The sequence below is a fragment of the Syngnathus typhle genome, linkage group LG20, assembly GCF_033458585.1.
Source record: "Syngnathus typhle isolate RoL2023-S1 ecotype Sweden linkage group LG20, RoL_Styp_1.0, whole genome shotgun sequence".
Taxonomy (NCBI): Eukaryota; Metazoa; Chordata; class Actinopteri; order Syngnathiformes; family Syngnathidae; genus Syngnathus; species Syngnathus typhle.
In genome coordinates this window covers 612,519-638,066 of record NC_083757.1, presented here as the reverse complement: position 1 = coordinate 638,066, position 25,548 = coordinate 612,519, and the positions used below count along the sequence as shown (strand labels likewise).

The 25,548-nt window shown below is 48.3% G+C and overlaps 2 protein-coding genes across 4 annotated transcripts; both read left to right on the top strand.

The window, feature by feature from the left end:
- The first annotated feature begins 602 nt into the window (after window positions 1-602).
- Window positions 603-19,742, top strand: ash1l (ash1 (absent, small, or homeotic)-like (Drosophila)). The gene is made up of 26 exons (XM_061267467.1): window positions 603-764; window positions 1,726-1,826; window positions 3,544-4,314; window positions 4,820-9,203; window positions 10,200-10,842; window positions 10,914-11,087; window positions 11,172-11,266; window positions 11,385-11,458; window positions 11,622-11,667; window positions 11,798-11,906; window positions 11,977-12,183; window positions 12,263-12,409; window positions 13,468-13,576; window positions 13,648-13,797; window positions 13,891-13,958; window positions 14,027-14,193; window positions 14,294-14,446; window positions 14,520-14,574; window positions 14,659-14,791; window positions 14,974-15,240; window positions 15,406-15,492; window positions 15,606-15,696; window positions 15,817-15,955; window positions 16,060-16,232; window positions 16,312-16,478; window positions 16,543-19,742. Exons 3-26 carry the CDS (start codon window positions 3,724-3,726, stop codon window positions 17,020-17,022), a joined length of 8,709 nt encoding a protein of 2,902 aa, XP_061123451.1. The 5' UTR covers window positions 603-764; window positions 1,726-1,826; window positions 3,544-3,723; the 3' UTR covers window positions 17,023-19,742.
- Window positions 19,743-19,769: 27 nt separating this feature from the next.
- On the top strand, window positions 19,770-23,821 carry lrrc71 (leucine rich repeat containing 71). Of its 3 annotated transcripts, none has more exons than XM_061267471.1 (16): window positions 19,770-19,895; window positions 20,368-20,406; window positions 20,510-20,632; window positions 21,207-21,314; window positions 21,412-21,487; window positions 21,550-21,624; window positions 21,714-21,782; window positions 21,866-22,025; window positions 22,105-22,188; window positions 22,322-22,396; window positions 22,506-22,634; window positions 22,779-22,839; window positions 23,061-23,107; window positions 23,192-23,303; window positions 23,384-23,446; window positions 23,561-23,821. In XM_061267471.1, the coding sequence occupies exons 1-16, from the start codon at window positions 19,820-19,822 to the stop codon at window positions 23,584-23,586; spliced, it is 1,323 nt and encodes a 440-aa protein (XP_061123455.1). In that variant the 5' UTR covers window positions 19,770-19,819; the 3' UTR covers window positions 23,587-23,821. The 3 variants fall into 3 exon arrangements, with proteins under 3 accessions (XP_061123455.1, XP_061123454.1, XP_061123456.1); XM_061267470.1 differs by having other exon boundaries at window positions 23,384-23,475; XM_061267472.1 differs by lacking the exon at window positions 19,770-19,895 and having other exon boundaries at window positions 19,910-20,406; window positions 23,384-23,475.
- Window positions 23,822-25,548: the final 1,727 nt, after the last annotated feature.

Sequence of the window (25,548 nt, the reverse complement as noted above, 5' to 3'; positions counted from 1 at the left end):
TGTCTGTAGTATGTTTCCCCCTCTTGTCACCATACATTTATTGATGGTTTAGACTTGGCGATTCAATCATTTACGGGTGTTAAAAAGTAAAGGGTGCCAATCATCACGGAGGATACTGCACTTGATTTACAAGGAAGACGTCATTTGTCATATTTTGAATTCAATGATATGATCTCAAGTCATTGTCAGTGGCAAATGAAGACTTCCAAAGAGAATAACATATGGAAGTGAGACTAGATCTGATGCAATGGAGAACCTGAAACAAGATCTTGTTTTGCTCAAACTGCATAGTGGAGTTGGAATGATGAATTATTCAAATAGACGCCTATTTGCTTGACGAGCATTTCGTTTGACAGCTGGCACGTGAGTTGGGGGGGAGCTGCAGCATGGAAAAAGCCAGAAGTGACATTTAAAAAATAAATAAAAAAAAGGCCGAGAAATTATTAAACGTAGACTTTGTTCTCTGTGCAAGCGGGCAAGTGACATTTGCTCCCATCTTTCCTCTCCTCTCCTCTCCTCGCCCCCCGCCCGTCCGTCCGTCCTCCCCTCGCTCCCTCGCTCGCTCGCTCGCTCGCTCGCTCGCTCCCTCCCTCCCCGCTGTTGAGAATGCCCGTGCTGGGCTGACACTGTAGCGACACGGGCTGAGCAGACATGGAGGCCCGACCAACGAGGGAGGCCCGTGCTGACACATCCCGGCTCAGCTAACACAGCGTCGGAAGTGGATTTTTGGGACATCGCGGACGACGTACACGCCACTACTCGCTGTAAGGAAGAAGGATATTACCTCCTAAGAAGAAGGCATTAAGAGGGAGATCCATTTCGGGGATCTATGTTGATTCAACGTAGCCGCCATTTTGTTGACAGTGTTTTTTTTTTTTTTTTTTAAACCTACACGATAGTGCATTTGTTGTCTTATACCGCAGGAATGTTATTTTACCCACGTATGCCCTATGTTTTAGAAAACATTTGAACCCCACGATTCCTATTTGTGGCTATGTTTTTTTTTTTTTGCCGTTTAGCGGGCACGCTAGTGCATCGTTAGCCGATGTAGCCGAGGTGTAGTAAGAGGAGTGCATGAGAGAATGTGACGGAGATGTAGGATTAAGTACATCACTTGTCCTGCTCTCTCGTAGTCATAATCTCCTATTTCAATCGAAATTCGAGAAGCCCTATCTGCGCGTGCATATTACGACTCGGAACGATTACATTGACTGTTGGAATTTGCGAGTCAATACAAGCCCGCGAACATTATTGAACATTTGCTGGATGAAAAAAAAGCCCCTGTCGTCTTTAAACAGAAGCAGCCGATAGATAACAAGATGCTCGCTATCAGGATCATAGACATTCGATGATAGTCTATTTTGGGGTAGTTTATTGCAGCTAATAGTTTATTACTACAATTAGGTCACAATGCGATGGTTAGCGCTATATTTAGCACTAGGGCGACGACGCCATCCTCCGTCACTGCTCCTGTTATTATCATTATTAACACCGTAATGCATTTCAAGGGGATCTTTTGCTGAGCTATTTGTGTCGGCACTTTCGCCAGGTTAATATTTGTCCCTCGCGTACGCGCCACAAACGATCGGCGATAAACATAAGGCGCCGCGCCGCGACACATGAGCACTGTCAGCAAGCTGCGTCCATGCCTGCATGTGATTGCTGTGATATTTATGCCAAGCCCTTCCTACAGCTTACTTTTTGTGTCATCATTTGCCAATTCAGCACTTGGAGTAATGCTTGTTGGCCACCGAGTTGCCACAACCGAACCGAGGAAGGAGACGGGGCCAAATGATGTGAATACAATTTGTGGAAAACCAGAAGAGGTGAGTACCTTACAAATGTGTTGTTTCAATATGGTGGAGATATTTTTTCTTCTTTTTATTTTTCTTGAATGGAAAAAAGACAACATTGCAGAGTTGATGATGCAGACTTAAGCCCCGTTATTGTTTGGGTGGCACAGCCGCTTTTTTAGCACACATGCATGCACTGGAATGAGCTTCACATCCCAGAGGATGTCCAAAATGTGCTGGCTCAACTAACAGCTGTCCTCCACGCCACGTTGCTTTCCCTCCTTGTGAAGACCCTGTCGGGGTGAGGGATCAGGTTGGATTGAGGTGAGGCCAAGTCGAGATAAGAATGGGGTTGTGGCTAAAGGTAGAGTTCAGGGAAAGGTTAGAGGTGGAAAGGGATCATCCAAATTCACCAGATTTGCGGATGAATGCTGTTGAACACACTTTGATGACTGTCGCTTGTTGGTTGAAGCAGACTATTTGCTATTATTGCCGTGGTGCAAAGAAACTGGAGCCCTTATATGAATGACGATGATGCATTGCATATTGCTGCAGTCAAAGGGTTGAAAGAAACAGTCGGTAGATGGGAAGGATTTGGGTCGAAAGGAAGGGCAATGTGGGATGTCTTTTTCTACCTTCTCGATAGTAGTACACATGCACTGCACGTGTAAATCTCGAGTCGATCAACTTGCTATTTCGATGGCCTTCTCAAAGTCTTTCGACAACTTGCCAGCTGATGGAAAAGGGCCATACCGGCAGAAAATGACTCCGGCCGCACGCGCGGATTTTCCGGCGTGTTTACTACCTGGTGTTGATGACTTGCTCTGTCAGTCTGTGACACAGCGCCAGATGGAAGCTTCGAAACCACTGGAGGATTACAACGATTTTGTAAGCGGACGGATGAGTGTCTGTAAACTTCAAAATCTGATCCAAAGAAGGCTGTTGTGAGTGAGTAAACTGCTGGCTGTTGGTAATGTAACACGAGCGGTGGCTGCAAGCCACACTCCAAAAATGGTGTGCTTAGAAAATATCCACTACTATTCATAATATAGCCAAATGGTGAGAATGACTTTTGTTTCTCGTAATGAATTGAATGACTTTCGGCAGGCTTCCCGGTGCATCTACTTTAGTGTGTTGTATGGTGGGGGCAGAGAAACCGTCGTCGTGTCGACGCTCGATCACTCACTTTCATTCACTGCTGAGGAAAACGTAGACATCCTCTGTGCTGCCCCAGAGGGCCCAAAGTGCTGCTGAGGTCACACTTGTCTCCAAACAATTTCACCCATCCAAAGCACCTGCTTTGCGTGGATCTGCAGTCAATCATCTCGAAGCTTTAATGAGCCGTAGACAACTTTGGAGGCTTTGCCGCCAGTGATGAAACCATGCAATGTGTTCCCAGTGCTGGAGTTGGCCAGATAACAATTCCCTAAAAGAGGCTTGCTTCAAGCTGCTTTATTTCCCACTCCTGTCAAATCCGCACATTCTTTTTATGAGGAAAGAATAAAAGCTGTACGAGTGCCACTGCAATGTACTTTAATTGACGATAACAGTATGGCAAGCTGGAGTCCAATTGAAATTGTGCTACAACTCCATTTGAGTGTGGGTCGGCAATGGTTTTTGTGTTATTGATGTATTTTTGTGAAATGTACAGGATGAAGGACAAACTGATCCAAATGTTAATCCCACTGTGAAGTCATCTTCATCGATTTAATTTGTCTTTCCCCCCTTTCTCTCCAACTCCCTATTGCAGTTGAAGGACGGAGTGAGAGGACTGAAGTGACGGACGGCAAAGGATAGAAAACCCTGTGGAAACTAAAAAGGAGAGCATCGTTATCCCCTTCCCCCTTTCCCTCCTCCTTCCCTATCCCACTCCCAAGCCTATATTCTTCACAGGATACACCTTTTGAACTCACGCTGCCCTGAAGTCAAGATGGATCCGAAGATTCACGGGAGAACTGCCACGCCGCCGCCGCCGCCTCCTCCTCCTCCTCTCTCAGCTGTTCCTTCTGGAGAGCGAGAGAAAGAAGGAGGCATTGGAAATAAAGACGATGAGGAGGAGAAGAAGCGGGATAAAGAGAAAGAGACTTCTGCTACAGCTGATGGCGCAGGAGCAGGCGCTCAAAGTGGCCCTGACCAGTCACAGTTCTCCATCAAGGAGAGTAGCCTGTCGGAAGGCAATGTCAAACTGAAGATTGGCCTTCAAGCAAAACGCATGAAAAAACCTCCCAAGATTTTGGAGAATTACGTATGCAGACCAGCCATTAGGGCAACAATGAGGAATACGGGACGGGGAGGAGGTGCCGCGCGAGGGAATCGTGCCGGGAATACAAATGATGGGCCGGGTAACCGGAGCCAGAGTCCTTCTCGTGTCAGGGAAAAGGACAAGGAAGCGAGTCCAAATGTCAACAGAGCAATCCAGTCATTATCCTCATCTTCCAAAGTCCCGCCGCCGCCACCTCCACCAACCAGCACAACTGCCGTGCCACCTTGTCAAGTGAATGGCAGTGCACCAGGAAAACGAGTAAGTGGGAGCAAGGAATCGTGGGTAGGCCTAGTAAGGAGGCAACGGCAACATTTCGTGCCGCCTGCCTGTTGGACATTTATCGCGGCATTTTCCTGCTTACCAATGACACATTTTTCTCCAAATTTTCAAAAGTCCCAATAATGGCATTAGAGATTTAGCATACGTTTTCAAAGTCTGCTTTGAATTGATTTATTGCAGTAGTTTGCTTTTCTTAAGTGCACGTCTATTTGGTTTATGTTGCCGCCTCCCCTGGTTTCTCCATCCCCCACGTCAAGATGACCACAGCGCTCCCTTCTTGTCCCCAATCTGACCCCAATAAGTGTTAGTGCCTCTGTTCACCCTTTCCCTCTGCCAGTTGCGCTTGATCGTTTGGATGAAGTCTGAAAATGGTTTTATAGCGCTCAGAAAGTTGCTACATAAATCTGATGCATTATTCTTATGATAACTTCATTTCGAAAAGACATTTTTACAATGATTGTCTTTTTTTTTTTTTTTTTTTTAGGGTCCACCAAAGATGGATTGCCCGTCTGACACAAAGTCAGACACTAAAGCAGGTGCCGCCACTTGCGAACGCCCCCTCAATCTTCATCGCCCTTTTCCAGACAGCAAACTTCATCCTTCTGGGAAGAAAACCCCAACTCTGCAGCATACCCCTCGGTCATCCGCACCCTCTTCACCGTTACCCGCGTCGAAAGAAGCGAGCTGCGAAGCCCTTAAAGCGCCACAATACACATACAGCAATGAAAGTCAAAGAGATAAAGACAAGGCAGCTCAAGGCTGGGGAGCGCCTACAGTCACTGAAAAATTAGCTCAACTCATCGCCATTTGCCCGCCATCAAAGAGCGGCAAGCCTGCCAAAGTGTCGGCTAAGACTGACGCCGCTCCATCCCTCTCCAGCTCAGGTTTTATGACACCCACGGCTAAGCAGCGAGATCGGGCAATGGCCAATAGGAATACCTATTCCAGAATGGTTCACCTTTCTCCCCCCCTACCGGTGTCGCGGCCACCAGGTCGGCCCTACGGCTCCAGGAACAAAGACATGGTGGAAACCTCGCCCGCCGCCGCCGCCGCCGCCGGCTTGACACCAGCCAGGAAGGAAGACACGGATGGCACTGGGAAAGCGAGTAGCAGCAGTATTAACGTGAACAGCAGTAGCAGTCGCAGCAGCAGTCCTGCACTCCTATACGGCAATAACAGATTGCCTTCTCTGTCAAAGGACGTTAACAGCGACAACGGTAGCGTTCCTAAACTCCAGTCTCGTCCAATTCACTTCTCTCCCCAGCCCGCAGCTTTGTGCATTTCTCCTGTTGCATCCTCTCCTACCACCACCACCACCACCACCACCACCGCAGCTGAGCAGAGGACTTTGAGTCACGTGAGCTCCCCCGCCGGCTCGCAAGCCAACCACGCAGGAGAGAGCCCTGCTTCCACGGAGGAAGGCATCGCAAGTCTCAGGCAACAAGGCAGCCCCAGAGATTGCTGTCCTCTTGCAAAGCCTGACAGGAAAGACAAAGGCGCTAGCAGTCAGTCGTTGCAAGGTGAGGGCGACAAGAGCAAAAGTCCATCCAAGCGCAGCCCCAATAGGGATGGGAGTCGCATGGGCCGGACCGGCAGCCCTGCCGAGTCCGTAAGGCCTAGAGCTTCTTCTTCACCCGAGCCGGAAGGTGAAGACAGCCCTCCGACTCCTCTTCGAGACGATTCTCTGGATTCGTCCGTAGATTCCGCAACAGATCAAGACAGTAAACCCCTTAAGAAACGTCGAGGAAGGAAGCCCCGTTGGGGCCGTGTTATGAACAAGGTCCATAGTCTGGCCAGAGTGGGCTTCGACAGTCCCTTTGACCAGGGCAAAAGCACCTTGCCTTTATCTTTCAGTCAGGAAAGGTCAACTCCAATCAAGAGACCCGTGGGGAGACCTCCAAATCCAAATAAACTCAAACCAAATCCTCTGGCGCAAACGTCAGTGTCACGTCTCTTCACCGCATCGCCCCAGGGCAAAAAAAGGGGCAGGCCCAAATCGCGGATGCCGAGGCTCGACGCCGCATCCCGTGGACGCTCCCATCATAAATTGGCTCCATCGAAGGTTTATTCGCCTTTTTTGAAGTCCAAAGAAGAGCAAGACCCCCCTGTGCTTCATCCAGAAGTTGACCTCAACCCCCCGAAAGCTACCCCTCGCAAGCGTGGACGCCCCAAGCGCCTACCACCTACTTTACCCGAAGAGTGTCAGCCTCCCACCCTGGCTCCTGAGGCAGGGGACCTTGTCGGCGACAAACGCTATCACAGCAAAGGAAATGGCCAGCTTATTATGAAAACAATCATAGGCAAGATCAATAAGATGAAAAGTGTCAAGCGCAAGCGGATTCTCAGTCAAATCCTTTTAGGACCCAGGAAAGAAGACCCCCCCAAAGTGTCTCCGAGCGCCGTGGTGGGCTCCGCGCAAGCCGCCACTCATTCTTTGTCCTCCCTGGCTGCTTCCCTCGGGGGGAAACTGGGACCACAAATTAACGTGAGCAAAAAAGGCACCATCTATATGGGCAAGAGGAGAGGGCGCAAACCAAAAAGCGTCACAGCTCCACCAGAGCCCTTCTTGTGCCCCAGCATGACTTCTCCTCTGCATCACCATCCGTCTCAGCACCAGCACCAGCATTCCTCTTCGGAGATATTTCCCTCGCCTTCTCTTTCGCAGTCCAGCGGCGGCCATAGTCCCATCAGCGACGGCAGCTTTGTTGAGCCAGGCTCGGTGCACTTTGCCGCTCACTCTCACTATTCGGGCGGTAGTCACGGCACATTTGCTTTCCCCCCGCCAACTTTTTCAGCTCCAAATCTTCGCAGCCCGCTCCTCGGCTCCTCTTTGAATATGGCCACGTCGCAGAAAAGGTCCTCGTTCCGTGGCTTCCACCCCCAGCCCCACTCCCACTACAGGCAGCAGCACTACCACTACCACAAGCTTTCTCCTCCACGGCCGCTCCATCCCACCTCACCGGCTCCCCTTAGTGAGCTGAAAGAAGCCACTCCATCCCCAGTGAGCGAGTCCCACAGTGAGGAGACGCTGCCCAGTGACAGCGGTATAGGAACAGACAACAACAGCACCTCTGACCGTGGGGAGAAAGCTGGAGGAGCGGGCGCCCTGGGCGCAATGGGGATAGCGGCCGGGTTCAGCGGCGGATTATTGATGCCCGGCGGCGTTCTGGCTTCATCCGTGGCTTTGGGACTTGGCGGCGCAAGGGGCAGGCGACGCCACTCCACTGTACTCGTGGACCGTAGCTCACCTTCTCCCTCGCCACGTATGACAAGGTTATCGCCCGATCCGCGGAGAGCTCACCCTGCAGCTCCTTCGACCTCCATATTGGGTCACAAGGAAAAACATAAGCATAAATGTAAACGCCGTAGCCACGGGTGCCCCCCGGGCTATGAAAAGCTCAAGAGACAGAAAAGAAAGCGCAAGAAGAAATACCTGCAACTGCGCTCGCGGCGGATCGACCCCAACTTTCTGGCCCAACTGGATGAGATTGTCATAAGGATGAGTGAAATCCGCATCACGCACCGGACCACCGGGCACCGTCTCGGCGGCGTAGCCCCGGGAGCAAATCGGATCCCGGGAGCGGGCAACCGTGCCGCCGGCATGGGCGGTACCGGCGGCCCTCCACCTCATCATTACGTTCACCGAGATCTCCTCCCCACAATCTTCAGGGTCAATTTTGGCAGCTTCTATTCCCATCCCGCCTACCCTTGCGATCCATTGCACTACGTTCGCAAACCAGACTTGAAAAAGAAACGGGGGCGCCCGCCCAAACTCAGCGAGTCCATGTCAGAAGTTCCTTTTGTACCCGGGCTCGGATTCCCACTCTCCAGCGGAGGCTTCTACCATCCCTCTTACAGTGTTCCTTATTCCTCCGGACCCCTGGGATTGGGCTACTATAGGGGCTACCCTCCGGCCAGCGCTCTATATCCTCACCCCCACCACCAGTCACCCCACACGGCTTCCGGCCACCACTCGCATCACTCGCCGACCTTCCCCCCTCCCCCCCCTACATCTTACATGCATCATCACCACCCCTCTCATCTTCTCTTAAACCCTTCGAAATTCCACAAGAAGAAGCACAAGCTGCTTCGGCAGGAGTACCTCGGAGGACGCGCGCCCGTTCTCTACCCGCCCATGTCCTCGGAGCTGTCTTTCAACTGGCACCACAAGCACAAACATCGACACAAACACCGAGAGCGATGCGCAGATGAGGGCGAGGAAGAAGAAGAAGAGGAAGAAGAAACGGTGGGCGCATCTGTCAACCGTGCCGGGGCAGGCTTGGCTGACAGCGGAGCATCAGCTAAAGGAGAGAGAGTGGGGAGCTTGGGAATGGCCGAGTCTTTGCAACGATGCCGCTTTGGCCGGAGCGCCCCCGCCAGCAAGCAAGCAGGCATCATCGCTTTAGCCAATTCGCCGTCTTCGTCGTCATCTCCTGCAGATAGGTACAAGCGCAAAGAAAGCTCACTATCCTGTTTGGGACCCTCCAGGCTAGCTCTGGGCAGCAGCTCCAAAAGCCAGCACCCGACAGAGTCCTGGTTCAGGATGGGCTCCTCCGACACCGACTACTCAAAGCTCTCGCGTCGTCACGGGCTTCCCGGTCAGGGGCGCTTCTCAGACGGGAGGCCGGAAGAACCAGCCGCTTGCTCTGACAGCGACGACGATGGAGCGCTCACACCCGCGGAAGATGTGGAGACAAGAGATTCTCCTAATCTTACCAATCTCTTTGCTTCTGCTCTCACTCGTACCAACTTGAGGGGGTGCAGGAACAGAAAGAATGACATGGCGCCAGAGAACCACAACAGCTTCTCCCGTATGGACCGTACGTCACGGAAAGAGCGCTCGGTATCAACGGAGAGAAGAGAATTAGGTAAGTCAAAGGTTCTCCTTGACTACGTCCAATGCTAATTCTCCCAAAATAGCCATTCACGCCAGCATGTTGCAGCTGGTGAGCTTCATAGCTTATCACACTGGTGCTATAAAATGCAACACAAGGTCAGTGGATTTACATTGCCCAATTGGGTTTTCCGGTCATCTTTCCAAAAGCCGCAGGCGGGCTTCTCTCGCTAATTGTGACGAGTGAGTGGCCCATTTTTTGCTTACATTCTCAAAACTGGACGTGGGCTCGCTCGCATCGCGGTGTGTGGGGCGGAGAATCTTTTCTCGCCGCGGTCCATTTCAGCAGCATGGCTCGATGTGCCTGAGCAGCATTGCTGGCCTCGTCAAAAGAGAAGACTTGAACATCATCTTTGCACGGCACACACTCCCTGACATTTGGTAGCGCTTAGTTGTGGTTATGGGCTTGGCAAAAAAGACATCATGACTGCACTCAAAATGTGGACGACCACTGTTGATGTAGCACTTCTGCCAAGAACCATCTTCTCGAAGGGGTGGAGTATTTTCTTTGCAAGCTATTTTGGTCTTACGTTGTTTTTGACCTTGTCCAGTTGTTTTGCACGGCCGTCAGCAAAGTTCTGCTCCTGTGGTTGTTGTTGTGAGGAAAACAGGGCCTCGGTAGAATGCTGCTTTTCTAATTTCCAGCCAAAACGGGGTCATCCTGGCTTACAACTCAGGATTTGGGGTCATTCGGTGGTCAGGGAATGAACGGACTTGATGGGGAGGGGCGACCGGGTGTCAGCGTGGGAATTCAATTTAGTAGGGAAAGATTGAACAAACACGAAGAATGCAATTCTCGCCATGATTAATGCATTCAACCATTAGCGTTGCATGGTGGAAAAGCGCGAAGCATCTTCAACACTTTAGATTGCTTGATGGTTTGTCAAAATAACAACCACGCCAATTTTTGGAAAGATTGCCCAAAGTATGACATAAGAATGGTCTTTCTGTTTGCATTTGTCTTGAAAAGGGCCTGCAAGTCTCCAGACAAGAGGCGGTGTCCTCTCCAATTCGGAAGGGCCCGAAGGATCCCTGCACCACCGACAACAGCTCCATCAGCAGCCTCCTATGTTTTACTCGCATGGCTCGGCATCCTCTTCCTGCCTTTCCCCCTCCCGGGACTGTTGCCCGGACGCCTCCCTGCCCCATCGATCGCAGCAGTCCAAGCACAGTCTCCACCACGTCAACAAAATCCTGCGCGCTAAGAAGCTGCAGAGGCAAGCCCGTACGGGAAACAACATGGTGAAAAAGAGGGGACCCGGGCGTCCCCGGAAGCACCCGTTACCTTCGCCGTCGCCGCCGCCTCCCGCCGTCCAATTCAATCCGGCGCGGCACAGAGTGGGAGAGCGGCCGGGCGGAGGGAGAATCTGGGACGGGGATGCCGTCAAAGACACCATCGAAGCCGTTGTCAAAGAGCAGCGGGGTAGCAGAGGACAAAAAAGGAAACACTGGGAGAGAGATGACGTTGAGGAAGAAGAGGGAGGAGAGGTGGAGGACACCGTGGAGCCGTTGCCAGACAGGGAAGAAAATGCGGGCAACCTGATGGCAAGGTCCAGACCGGGATCTGGAAGGTGCTGGCTCGCCCAGGATGAGATCAATCACTTCCCCGCCGGGTAAGTATGCTTCTCACAAATGGATGGAAGTTGCGTGTCGGAACATGTTTTGAACCAAATGATGGATCTAGCTCAGTGGAGAATAAGCCAGATGGCCACATCTCCACGCAACACCAAGAAAGTGTCTCCAGGGAACAAACGTCAGCCATCCCCATAACCACCCCACGGGAAAAGAGACCAGCCAGACCTCCAAAGAAAAAGTTCCAGAAGGCCGGGCTTTACTCTGATGTCTTCAAGACCGAAGAGTAAGACATTGTGTTTGTTTCTTGTGAAATACCGTCACATTTGTCATTCTATACCTTGTTTTCTTTTTCTGCTCTTGCTTGTAGCCCCCGCAGTCAGCTTCTGCAGCTCAAGAAAGAGAAGCTGGAGTACATACCCGGGGAACATGATTACGGCTTGTTTCCGGCACCCATCCATGTCGGTGAGTCCCGTTCTCTTAGGTCACGATGAGTGTATCTGGGTAACGTTACAGCGCACAGAGAGTTTTGGTGCACACGTCTTTTCATCAAGGTTTTCTTTGGCTTTCTGTGACACTTCAGGAAAGTACCTGAGACAGAAGCGCGTTGATTTCCAATTGCCTTATGACATCCTATGGCTGTGGAAACACGATCAGGTGATCAATCATGATGCTACAGTAGATGTCATTTCATTCTTTTTTTTGGTAGCGCTTGATGAGTTGAAAAAGTGGCGCTCTTGCTAGCGTCTTTTAATCACGGGCGTTTTTTTGGTTCGTTTCAGCTCGACACTGATGAACTTTTTTGGTTTGTTTGTTTCAGCTGTACAAAAGGCCCGATGTCCCTCTTTACAAAAAGATCAGATCGAGTAGGTGTCTTAAGATTGTTTTTCCGTTCTAACCAGAGAGTCATTCGAACATTTCCCGATCGATCTTGTCTAGCCTGACAAATGATACGGTGTCTTTAACGGTCCGTGCAAAATGCTTTTCTCTTGACAGACGTGTATGTTGACGTAAAGCCTTTCTCCGGGTACGAGACGACGACGTGCAACTGTAAAATTCCCGAGACTCGTTCTGAAAAAGGTTGCCTGGATGACTGCCTCAACAGGTACAATGCAATGTTGACCCCTTTTGCAACGCTGTGCTTAGTATTGACGTGCATTTGCCCATTTCTCCAGAATGAGCTTTGCCGAGTGCTCCCCCAGCACTTGTCCGTGTCGCGGCTTCTGCGACAACCAGCATATCCAGAGGCACGATTGGGTTCAGTGTCTGGAGAGATTCCGGGCCGAGGGCAAGGGCTGGGGCATCCGCACCAAGGAAAGCCTCCGCTCTGGCCAGTTCATTATCGAGTACCTGGGAGAAGTGGTCAGCGAGCACGAGTTCAGGTGAACGGTTGGGTTGCTTCTTCTTGCCCGTACGTGTCAAAGAAGTCGCGTGTCCGAGTCTAACGGCAAAATGTTTCAGGAGTCGCATGATGCAGCAGTACTTTGCTCACAGTGGCCACTACTGTCTGAACCTGGATAGTGGCATGGTGATTGACAGCTATAGAATGGGCAACGAGGCACGCTTCATCAACCACAGCTGTGAGCCCAACTGCCAGATGCAGAAGTGGTAAGTGTCAGAAAGCGCTTTACGCGGACCATGATGGCGAGGCTTCCACTCCCCAATTTGAATTCAGCCTTTTTAGCCGGGGTGCCACCTCATTATTCCATCGGGGATCTGCCAAGGGTAACTCGCTAGCAAAGCTTCAGCCCTTTCTTCCACTCGCCGCAAGTATCGCTAAAGGAGGTGAAGGAGTAAGGAAACACCGAGCGAGCGAGAGAGAGTGTGGGGAGCACAAAGAAGCCTTGCTAACCATTAAAGCTGGCTTAAGTATAAAGTAGTGAATGAGTGTTGAAGTGGCACACTTTAACAGTAGTCTAGCTTGGAAGCACCGAATTGCAGGGACCAACTGTGGGCAGTACAGAAGACTGTAGATGCATACAAAAAAGAATATGGACGATATGGAAAAAAACATCTCGTTGTTGCACAATAATAATCATCATATTTGTATAAACTAGCTAACAGCAGTCAGTCATCTTGTCGCTGGCTCTCTGTGTCTGACTTTTCAAGCTGAAGCCAGAATGTTGCGTTTTGGACAATTTACAACCTTGGATGGAGAGTTGACTGTCAAGTTGTACTCTCCTCTCCCACTTGGGCCACACTATAATCTAGGGAACTGCTGCTTGCATGTGGGTGAGCATGTGAATGTAATAAAGAGTAGCTGGACTAGACAAAAATAAAAAACCACAATGGCACTGGAGGATTTTGAAGCTCTCGGGAGCCATCAATCTTCTCAGAGAGGGGAGCTTGCAGCTGGGTCACGGTCACAACCGCAGTGTCCAGCCGTTTCGCTTCATTTTCCTTCAATGCAGACGCTCAAAAAGATGGAAAAATGCCTATTTGCACCCACCGTATGTAAACCAATCTCTTCTTTCTTTCTTTCTTTTTTTTTTACAAACGGGAAAAGAACTCAGAACCTGGTCACAGATGGCTTGCTTTAATCGGAAACTGGCATGGAGTATTTGCTGTAGCCTCTTTCTAAAATGACCTTGGGCTTTACGGCATGCTCTGCAATGAAGTTGCTATTAAAGAGGAAGGTGTGCTCACTCAGTCCTGATGACTTGCAGGTCAATCAATGGGGTGTACAGAATTGGTCTCTTTGCGCTCAAGGACATCAGCAGCGGTACCGAGCTCACCTATGATTACAACTTCCATTCCTTCAACACGGAGGAGCAGGTGAGTGACAACTCGACATGAGAGACTTCTGTGCTGGGTATTTGATCTTGATATTGTCCCCAACCCCACAGCAAGTATGCAAGTGCGGCTCGGAGAGTTGCCGAGGGATCATCGGCGGGAAAAGCCAGCGTATCAACGGATTGCCTCCCAAGGTGGCCGGTACTCGGCGACTGGGTCGACTCAAAGAGAAACGGAAATCCAAACACCAACTTAAGAAACGAGTGAGCCATGCCCCTCTTTGATATCGCCTGATTTCTTAATGACGTTGTGTCCGTGACCTGATTTCTCTCATAATGACTTTTCTTTGTATTTAGGAGGAAGACTCAAGTGACAGCAACAAGTTTTACCCTCACCTCATGAAACCCATGTCAAACAGAGAAAGGTACATTGGTGACTCTTATGCCCTTCTTTGTGAATGAGTCTGACTGACGACATGTTCTCAATCGTTAGGAACTTTGTCCTCAAGCATCGAGTGTTCCTCCTGAGGAACTGGGAAAAAATGAGAGAGAAACAGGAGTCGCTGAAACGAGAAGGTGAAAGAGATCGAGACCCCACCAACCTCTCGCTGTATACCCGCTGGGGAGGAGTCATCCGGGATGATGGCAACATCAAGTCAGGTGAGGCTGAGTCATTGAGAAGAAAAAAGAAAGTTCTTCATGATGACAAGCCAGTCTAGTAAGTCCAATGTCAAACATGCATATCTCTCCCCCCCCCCAGATGTTTTCCTCACCCAGTTTTCAGCCCTGCAGACATCCCGGTCAGTACGTACGCGGAGGCTTGCTGCTGCTGAAGAAAACACAGAAGTCACACGCACCGCTCGCCTTGCGCATATCTTCAAGGAGATTTGTGACATGATTACCAGCTATAAGGGTTCGTTGCTTCTTCTTTGTTTGGGATGACTTTTTCTCGACGTGTCTTGAAATTCTGCTTCTCCGCTTCTCAGACTCATCCAGCCAGACAATCGCTGCTCCGCTCTTGAACCTCCCGTCACGGAAAAGGTATGCGCAGGAAGCGATTGATCGCGTAGAAAGGCATGTTGTCCATTTTTGTGACCTTTTTTTTGTGCATTCTTGTGTTCTTAGGAACAGCCATTACTATGAGAAGGTGTCAGACCCTCTGGATTTGAACACCATTGAGAAGCAAATCCTCACGGGCCATTACAAGACCGTCGAAGCATTCGACACTGACATGCTCAAAGTGTTCCGCAATGCTGAGGTAGGCAGGTGTCCCATTTCGTGCCCCAATGAATATGAATAACGTCAACAGAATAGGTGGCAGTGGCCTTGTGTTATACATTAGATGGAGCAATGTTGCTTTTGGATGCCTGTTGCTTTCAAAAGTTGGTAAATGTGTGGCCTCTATGATTTCTAACAAATTGCCGTGTTTTTCCCAATTAGAAATATTACGGGAGGAAGTCGTCCATTGGCAGGGACGTATGCCGGCTGCGCAAAGCCTACTACAGTGCCCGTAACGAGGCCGCCGTGCAAATCGATGAGATTATGGGCGAGACCGCCAGCGAGGCTGACAGCTCCGACTCGCTGGAGCGTGACCGGGGCCACCTCCACGGCGTGGCCGGATCCCATGACAAGGATGATGACATTATCCGCTGCATCTGTGGCATGTACAAGGATGAAGGCTTGATGATCCAATGTGAAAAGTGCATGGTAAATAAGGAGCAAGCAATCTGACCAAAGAAAACGCGTTCAATCTACTTTATGATTACTGTTATTCTAAATAACAACAGTAACTGAAATATAATACGCACAAAGGGAAACGTCTCTTTTTTTTTTTTTTTGTGAACCGATGTTCCTCACTTGTTTTTGTTGAAGGTTTGGCAACACTTTGACTGCATGCGCTTGGAGACAGAAGTGGAGCACTATCTGTGTGAGGAGTGTGACCCGAGGCCAGTAGACACGGTATGTCTGCATGGGAGAGCCTTTCACAACAGCGTTCTGAGTGTGTGCCAGGTTTCCTTGTGACTTAGACATTTGAATGAATTGCGTCTTTGTTTTGTTTTTTGATGTCAAAGGAAGTTCCCATGATACCTCAACCCAGCTATGCCCAGGCTGGCTCTGTCTACTACATCTGCCTCCTAAGAGATGAGCTGCTTCTCCACCAAGGTACTGTCACCAGCAACCTTCTAGGAGTATAATTGTGGTTAGAAGCAAGCACCGTATGTGACATTCATTCAAAGTTTTGTACGCTGGTTGAAAAGTAAGGCGCCCATCCCATGTGTGCAGGAGACTGCGTGTACCTGATGAGAGATAGCAGACGCACATCCGAGGGCCAGCCCATCAGACCCTCTTACCGTCTCCTGTCTCACGTTAACCGAGACAAACTTGATATCTTCCGCATCGAGAAACTCTGGAAGAATGAAAAGTAAGTCCGTCAACTCATCTTACACATGATGTGTCTGTGTCATCCTGTGACTTTGACCCCCAACCTTCTACATGATGCATTTGTGTCATACTGTCACTTTGAAGGGGTGAGCGCTTCGCCTTTGGCCACCATTACTTCCGTCCTCACGAGACACACCATTCGCCATCACGCCGGTTCTACCAGAACGAGTTATTTCGGATGCCACTCTACGAGATCATCCCTCTTGAAGCAGTGGTGGGAACCTGCTGCGTTCTGGATCTCTACACATATTGCAAAGGTGAGAAAATGCGCCCCCCCCCCCCCCCCCTCTTATCTTCAACACGTCTTGAGTGATCTACTCGTTTGTCTTCCTCAAGGACGGCCAAAGGGGGTGAAAGAGCCAGATGTGTACATCTGTGACTACCGCCTGGACAAGTCGGCTCACCTCTTCTACAAGATCCATCGTAACCGCTACCCAGTTTGCACCAAGACGTACGCCTTCAACCATTTCACCAAGCGGCTGACGCCCAAGAGAGACTTCTCGGTAAGACGGCAGGCCCTGATACCCGTACCCAAAGTCAATGACTAATACTAACGGTGTGTTGTAGCCTCACTACGTACCCGACAACTTCAAGAGGAACGGGGGCCGCTCGGCGTGGAAAAGCGAGCGTTCCAAAGGATCCGAAGGCTGCGAGGACGACGGCTCATCGTGCGAGCGAGCCGACGACTTCCCGCCCGAGGCGGAAAGCAGGAGATCGGAGGAGGACGCCGACACGGCTGCGGGCGGTCCTGAACTTTTAGCCGACAAGCAAGTAGAAGGGGCCAATGATGACGGGGAAGGGCCTGAGGCTGTGGAGCAAAAGCAGCAGCAGCAGCAGCAAGAGGAGGGCTCGGCAGAAAGGATAGGGCAAATGCTCGAGCAGCCGTCCTTGTCGGCCTGCTCGTCGCTTCACCAGCCTGCGCTGGGCAGGAGAGAGGCTCAAAGGGAGCGGCTCAACAAGATTCTGCTGGATCTGCTGCACAGAACACCAAACAAGAATGGTGAGGGAGCAGGGGCACAGGAGGCTGCTGGGTCGACAGATGACTGAGGGCTTCAGAACTTGAATGCTTCCCATGAGGTGGGTGGAGGCAGGAATATTCATTCAGAAAAGGGGGAATCAACTGGGAACATTGAGGAAAACGATGACTCTTTTTCACACAGGCCACTTTTAACAGATGAACGAAGGGACACCAGTCATATTGTGCAGAGACGGATGGGAAGATATTTTTGTGCTTCTCACTTGCTTACAAAAACATGTAGCTTTGAATTGAATGATTTTTTTTTTTTTCGGACTGCATCACTGAATTCCAATAGACCAAAACACCTTGTTCAATGTTGATGTGTCTCCAGGAATCACCGAAGAAGAATTTGCTGACAAAGCATGGCCAGAATCGGATTGAGGAGCTAACATATTTCATTAGCATTTAATGATCAGGAAGATACATACAGAATAGCAGGGAGCCTTCATCTTGCAAAGACTAATCACACTACCCAAAATGATAATACCCCAACACCTGTCTACAAAGTGGTGATTTTTTTATTATTATTTTTTAAACGTCCCCCTTGTCCTACCTGTCACCTTCCCGTAAAGCAGTGAGCACTTTGTGGACTAACACAACATTTGTAGGAGAGCCCTCTCTAAAGATATTGCTTTGATTTTTGACCTTCCCTTCCTTTCAAAGCTGCTAAGCGTCCCCTTTTTGTCTTCTTCCAACAGCCGTAGATGTCACTTATCTCCTGGAGGAGGGTGCAAGGCGGCGCCTACGGCCAAGGACGCTCACATTTGCCCATTTTGTTGGCAGAATGTAAACATTTCAACAACGAGCCGAGCCGAGCCGTCTGCCTTTCACCTTCTAAAGCAAGGGAGATAGATGATAAGATAAGAAAGGAAAAGAGTCTCATTGGCTATCCAAACCCTTCCAGACCGTAATGCATCATTTGGACCTTCGAGGTCACCTCTTCCAAGATCTCAACTCACTCTTGAGATGGTGGTGGAGGGGGTTTGGAAGCACCGACTTTATGTCAATGTTTTCAAGGAGTGTTTTTTTTTTTTTAAGATGAACATAGGACAAAAAGCCCACCCATCAAGTGAAAGCACACCTTTGGTGGTACTGACTGAAAGATGGCTCTCACTCCATCGGTCCAGATGAGAATGCTGGAGAATTGCTCCTCCTTGTAGGCCCGTGCGAGAGGTGCAAGATGCTGCTTGTGGCTAGACTGCACTTTTGGTGCCATGGATAACTCTGTATCTGTATTGAAAAGACACTAAAACAGTACTTACTTGATCATGCAGTGTGGGGGGGAAACAAAAGCAAGTCTATCTATCATCTCTGACCTGTTATATTGTAGTCAGCCTCATGGAGACACGGACTAGACCTATTTGTTTTTTTTATGAGCGTTTGAGCGCTTTGTTTTGTCACACACAGCGTGTTACTGAATTTTCCGTTTTCTTCCCCTCCCTGTGAAACGGTCAGCTTTTCAACCAATGGATTCACCAGCTTAACTAAATCAGGTGGGAGGGACGCTGGCTTGAACTGTACCGCCTTACTCAGCTGTGCTCTCTGACTGCCTGTTTTCGGAGTCGACACGATTTCCTCGAGATGACCTTTTTTTTTTTTTTTTAATGAGAAAAACAAAAACAAACAAAAAAACCAAGGGCTTAATGGCAATGAACAGTTTTATGAAAACAACGCTTCACATGAAATGGTCATCATAGTCATATTTTCTTAAATTCTGTGGTGAGAGTTGTATATTGGGAGGGGAATGAACTTTTGTTGCCATGGTTTGAAAAGAATGGGTGATGAGATTTTGCCCCCCCTGACCCCCCCCCCCCCCCTCCCTTCTGTGCGCAAAAGGGACAAGCTTGGGTGTCCGTCCCCACGTTGTAAACTGACAAAGGATCCATTGGAAAGACCTGACACTGAGGATGGAGAATTGTAACGCTTGGGGTGTACAGTGCCAAGCGATGTGTACATAGACACACTTTACACGGAAGGCTTTCTCCTAAAGCAATATCTTGACAAATGATTTTGTTTATTGTTGGACTGTACAGGACTCGGCCCTAAATGTATTGCCATGATAATGCTAATATTTTAATTGCTTTTTATCGCTATTATGAAGACACTTAAACTCTGAGGAAAATACTTTTGTATGCCTCACCACCATGACTTACTTCCCTGACAACATAAGAAGCATAAGTTAAGTTTGATTGCCTAGAAATGGAATTCATGTCTAGGCGCGTGAGCGAGAAGAATGTCAAAAGGAGGCATCGGGCCATGGCAGTGACACCCTTGCCGCTCGCTGTTAATAATATTGCTTTTATAAAGGAGGCGTGTGTGACTCCTTGTTTTTGTTTTGCTGCAAAGTGTTGAACACTAAAAAAGCTAGCCAACCGATAAATGTTCTGATATTTTCCAGCAGCGATGAACAGAAAGGAAGCTGTCAGACCACGTTCTTGTTATTATTTTTCCAATAGGAAACGCTTCCGTTTTGTGATAGCGGTCATCGTATGATGCTTGTGCTTGTATTTGTGTGTTTTCTGTGATTTCTTTAGTTCTTTTTAGACAATCACAAAAAAAGATGCAAGCATTGTAAATGGCAAATTGGCTGACATTTTGTGACGTGTACAGTTTGTCAAAAACCTCTCCCACTCGTTTGTAATTATGATTCTTAAGTCATGGAAATATGATGTTGGTTTTTACTTTTTGTTTTATATTTGTTTGTTCTTTTTTTTTTTTTTTCTAATAAAAAGCACTACATTATTGCGAAGACCCTGTGTCGTGTTGACTTCCCTAGCAACCCTTTCGAGTTGCCATGGCGACGTGGCCAAGAGCAACGTTTCAAACATGGCCAGAAAGAAAGCGGCTAAAGACAAGTCCGAGAAGACTTCTGAAGTTGAAGAGGCGGCGCCGATACAAACAGGTCGATGCAATTAGGATTGCTAACTTATTTATTGATGTCATTCATGTCTGTTTATTAGTTTGTCTATCGAAAATACATCTAGTCGTTGACCACAGTGAATTCCTGATGATTATCATTGGGGGGAAAAAAAGGCGACATTTCCAAGTGAGCCCAAAGTTTTCAACGGTAGTGTACTGTAATGTCTCCGGGTCCCGTTAAATAATAAAAGAAGGATGCCTCGCTTGGATGTGTTGATCGTCTTATACTTGATTGCCACCCGCGCATTAGCCCCAAGCCCGTTGTCGTTGTTCCCCGTTGTACACCAACCAACCAACCCTCTTTCCGGAGTCCCCCACACTTCGCCACCAGGGGCGCTACACATACATGGCACAGTATAGTGGCAGACAGATCTGCCGTGAACATGACATGTCCATCCATCCATCCGGCATCCGTTTGTTTTGGAAATCAACTCTCTGTGTTGTGTGTGTCCCAGGAGCAAGTGCAGTTGAAACACCAGCCACTCGAACCTTTGGTGAGTAAGTAGCTCGCTACTGTTGAGAGAGGAGAGCAAGTGCTTTCATTCTTAACAAGCGGCAAAGAGTCGCAATGATAGAACGCTACCAACTTCCCCGCAGACGACTATGAGTGTTCTGGAAATGTGCTGACGGACTTCCCTGGCCTCTGTGCTCTTTTGGATATGAAAAATATCCCCGCTCTCAAGACCAGATCCAGTTCCGCCAACCAAGAAAGCGCCACAGGTAAACAAGTGTACGTTTGTTTGTTTGTTTGTTTGTTTGTTTGTTTATTTATTTATTTATTTATTTATTTATTTATTTATTTATTTATTTATTTATTTATTTATTTATTTATTTATTTATTTATTTATTTATTCATTTATTTATTCAGTCTTTTTTTTTTGTCATTTGGCAGACGCAGGTTTAGCAATGTACACCTGACGTCACGCTTGCCTTGACAGAATGATGTACTCAATGCCATTTTAATTCAAGTACCCACCCCCCAATGCAATTGCGCATAAACGCCACAGGAGGGCGGCAAAGTAATACTTTTCTTTAAATGAATCTCTTTCCCTCAACATTGCTCATTGAGCCCAAGATGTCAAAAGACGGCAAGAAAATAATATTGCTTTGGCGTGAACGATGATGAGTTTTTCGTGAATAAATGACCTTAAGTTCCCTGGCAAGAAATTGGAAAAATGGAGGTAAATGAGCCTGCCCATCATGTGCTGTACCTCTCAGTCCTGCAGGTGAATCTAATATTATATACTGTATGTTACTGTCTGTATAAGTTCCAAATATTGTATCTAATTCTCAGGTGGCAGGCTGGCCCACAAAAAGGCTGCACACGACGTGTTTAAGCCAATACTCCAAGTGGAGCTGGAAAATGGAGACCCTTATTGCACATTTGGCATAAAGATCTTTGGTAAGGACTATTGACAGAATGACACTACTCCTTGCCATAAGCCTTCTTAAGGTTTATTGATTCAAGGTTTATCGACAAAAAGTATGCTTGTTCACAGGATGGACTGTAGACGAAGCAATCGTCCGAGTATTGAGTAAGATCATTTCTGCCTCCGCAACGCTTCGCACCATTTCGTAAGTGGTTGTAATGCCAAAGTCATACTTTCAGTCAGCGTTCATTGTCGACACTTGTGCAGCTTTTGGCAGGCCGGACTGACGGATCCAATGATAATGGCCCTGGTAAATGCAGCATGTATGTGCGCCAGCCTCAGGTGAGTCAAGCCAAGCCAAGCCAAGTCACTCTCTCTGTTTTGAAGGTTCATCATAAGAAATATCCGACAGCCTCATTTTGTTTCGATAGAGTTATGACATTGGAGGGCAATCCTCTGGTGGATAACAACCATCACCTTCTATTTTGTGAAGGAAGCAGGTGAGTGAGTCCACATTGTGCCCTTCTACATCCACGCGACGTGCGATCTGTGATGATTCATTTTGGTGCCTTTCCAATTGAAGCCTGACTCACTTGAACCTACGCAACAATCGAATCGAAGATGAGGGCGCACGTCTTCTCGGGGCCGCTCTCTCCACCGGCACGTCGGCAAACTGGAACCTGACCTCGCTCAACCTCTCGTTCAACCGCATCGGTGATGTTGGCGCCGGGCATATTGCAAAGGTGCTCGTCAGCCTTCGTGACGAGCGAGCGAGCGAGCGAGCGAGCGAGCTCTTTGCTCATCCTTGTTTTGTCGTCTCAGGGCCTGCGCTTCAATCGTTCTCTGCTCTTTCTCTCACTGTCCAACAATCATATCGGAGACTCGGGAGCTACACAACTAGCCACGGTAGTAGAACCAGATTATGATTCCAACCTAATGCGCTTACTCAATCGGTAGCGATGGGCAAATGAAGCTTCAAGATGATGCATGGAGCAGTTTTGTTTTTCGGACCGTTGAAGCGAGTGTCTACGCTTATCAGATTTTTGGTGAGGTTGTGCTTACTCATGAAGAAATTGTGCAGAGGAGGAAACTACTCCTGGAAAAAAGACATCCTGTAAGTTTCATGAACACTCACTGAATCCATGGAATTGCTTCAAATGTTAATCTGGTGCTGAAAGAAACGCCGCGTCAATGTATCTAATATCCGATATGTTCCTTTGCAGTCGTCCGTTTCGCTGGATGCGGACCAATGGTGTGCCGCCAGGCTGTCCAGCGACCAACTGCCGTCTTTAGCCGGCAACGCCTCGCTTAACTCCAATAAAGCGGAGAACAAGAATACGGCCAAAAAACGGGTACAACAACCTTTTTGAAAAAGTCTCAACGCTGTCTGTCTATCTATCCGTTGCGGTGTTGAACAGCTAATCCTGTGAAGTGGTTAACAAGTGAAAAGAAAAGGAAGTGAGGCCAACCACTAATAGCACTCTCCTTTCTTCAAGGAATCGTCCAAAGCGGATGGCAAACGAGCTCCCAACAAAGAGCAGAAGTGTCCTAAAAAATGTAAAGACCCGTATTACTCGCCAGCACTTGTGCTTGAATGCTCCATCCATCCATCCATCCATCCGTTGTGTGTACTGCTAGGTTCGCGGGTATGCTGGAGCATACGAGGGAGGCGGGCGGGCGGGGTACGCCCTCAACTGGTCGCCAGCTAATGGCAGGGCACCTTTGTGTATGTCTTGAATGTCCTTTTCCAACCATCTTTTCCCTTTAATGTGTTGCAGTTGAAGGTCAAGACATGGAGGAAAAAACCCATGTGTATGATCAGGAGGTACCGACAATATCAAAGAAAGGTTGCTTCAAGCCATTTTGCTTTGACTTAGGATGCATTCGTCTACCTTGCCTTATCCGCTAGCACAAAAAGTCAGTGGAGATGGTGAGCCCCCTCCTCAATGAATGTGTGCGGCAAAGGGACGGAGCGCTTATTCTGCCCGGAAACACCACTCTGGCTTCCCTCAGCCTGGCGGGTCGGTTGACACCAATGTGCCAAATTCTCTCTCACCAGGCTTTTCGGAACCGTAAAGTAGCTCTCATGCCCTTTGTGTAGGAAACAGGATCACTGAGCGCTCACTGCCTCACTTCCTGGCATCCTTGCAGATGCAAGAGGGAGGTAAAGGTCTGCTGCGTCTCTGCCTGCAGGTGGCTCCATCGCTTTAGACGCCGCCGCCGCCGCCGCCGCATACCTGGTTTGGCATCTGAAGATGGATTTTCTGCTTTCTTGTAGAGAAATCCATTTGCTGCAGACTGTGAGCCCTATATGAAGATAAAGGAAGTGATGGCACTCAGAGACCCTATGAACAAAACAACGGAAGAGCCGCCAGTCGAAGAAGAGGGTGAGGGCTCGCAATCCTCAGACACTTGAACTCGACGAGAAAAGTCAAATTCTCTTTTAGACACTTTGGAAATGTACAAACTGGCTTTTAGCTTCTTCTTTTTTTTTTTTCATCTCTTTTTGTAAATCAGTCAATAAAATTCATTACCTCGATGCACAAGACTTGTTTGAAGTGTTGGCAGGTTTTCCTAGCGGATTCTACCCACAAGGGGGCGACAAATACAGGAATACAGGCGCGCCCCACTATTTGAGAAGCACTGGCCTAGGTGACTGATTCACAATTTGGTTTTGTCTGATATCAGAGATTAAATAAAGAAAACCAACTGGCTGATTGATTTGTTTTAATTGAGAGGAAAAAAAAACAGCAAAAGCATTTCACTAGCTGACCAGGAGATGGCGACAGTGTGGCATCTGAAGACCATGGATTGTTTGTTCTGCTATAGCCTTGGTGACTGATTCACAATTTGGTTTTGTCTGATATCAGATATTAAATATAGAAAACCAACTGGCTGATTGATTTGTTTTAATTGAGAGGGAAAAAAAACAGCAAAAGCATTTCACTAGCTGACCAGGAGATGGCGACAGCGTGGCATCTGAAGACCATGGATTGTTTGTTCTGCTATAGCCTAGGTGACTGATTCACAATTTGGTTTTGTCTGATAATAGATATTAAATAAAGAAAACCAACTGGCTAATTGATTTGTTTTAATTGAGAGAAAAAAAAACATCAGCAAAAGCATTTCACTAACTGACCAGGAGATGGCGACAGCGCGGCATCTGAAGACCATGGATCGTTCTGCTATGCCAGTTTAAAAAAAAAAAAAAAAAAACGTAATTAGCTAGGGGTCAAAGGTCAAAGTTTACGGTTCAAAGTTCACCCAGGGGTCAAAGGTCGGTTCAAAGTTCACGGGGTCATGTGCACATTTTCGATTTTTAACTAGAGTTGAAAGTTCAGGGTTCAAAGGTCACCCAGGGGTCACCACGGGGTCACAACGGGGTCACCGCGGGGTCACCGCGGGGTCACCGTGGGTTCAAAGTTCAGGGTTCACTTTTTTTTTTTTTTTTTAGGTTAACCTTTATTTAAGTGAAAAGTGCCACACCCGCCCTCACCCCCACCTTCTGATTGGCTGTTGGTTCTGTGACGTCACTTGGACACTCCATTAGGTACACGGCCATTTCCCAGTGTACCTACGTCACCTGGACACTAGATGGTGCCACAACCCACCTCCTGATGATTGGCTGTTGGATCTGTGACGTCACTTGAACGATCATTAGGTACCCCGCTATTTTCAAGTGTACCTATTAACTTTATGCATTTTTTGTACGTGTCATGAATGTGTATTTGACTACTTGCACTTTATTTGGGGGGACACCAACACACGACTTTTGTTTTCATGCCCACAAAAAAAAATAAAAACAGCAGACAAGTTTTTACAGGTTTTAAGGTTTATTGAAATAATAATAATCATCATCATAATAAAAGTAAATTTCATACCAGCAATCTAATGTGAAATTGCAGTAGATATATTGGATAACAACATTTAGGCGTATATATATGGATACACGTTATTTGAAGTGTTATAAAAAATCAAGATGTCCCAAAGAGAAGCATAATCTCCCTGTTTTTGCATGACGGAGGGTGCATCCCTTCATGCAATAAAGTCAGCCGTTAGCTTGGCGAAAACGTGTTGCAGTGAGTGCTTCTTTCTTTCTTTCTTTCTTTCTTTCTTTCTTTCTTTCTTTCTTAGGAAGGCAGGCAGGCAGTTCACTCGTGAACGGGAAAGTCCGGATTCGTTCCCTCACTGATCCGTTCTCGCGATGAACTGGAAATGCGAATCACTCACTCACAGATCCGTTCGGTTGTCGAACGGGAAATGCAA

Excerpts from the sequence above, each read along its gene's own strand:
- ash1l (XM_061267467.1), top strand. The coding sequence starts at position 3,724 with ATGGATCCGAAGATTCACGGGAGAACTGCCACGCCGCCGCCGCCGCCT. Across the intron at positions 11,668-11,797 it reads TTACAAAAAGATCAGATCGA|ACGTGTATGTTGACGTAAAG; the intron begins GTAGGTGTCTTA and ends TTCTCTTGACAG. Across the intron at positions 14,575-14,658 it reads AACCTCCCGTCACGGAAAAG|GAACAGCCATTACTATGAGA; the intron begins GTATGCGCAGGA and ends TTGTGTTCTTAG.
- lrrc71 (XM_061267472.1), top strand. The coding sequence starts at position 20,259 with ATGGCACAGTATAGTGGCAGACAGATCTGCCGTGAACATGACATGTCC. Across the intron at positions 21,315-21,411 it reads ATTTGGCATAAAGATCTTTG|GATGGACTGTAGACGAAGCA; the intron begins GTAAGGACTATT and ends GCTTGTTCACAG. Across the intron at positions 21,488-21,549 it reads GCAACGCTTCGCACCATTTC|CTTTTGGCAGGCCGGACTGA; the intron begins GTAAGTGGTTGT and ends ACACTTGTGCAG.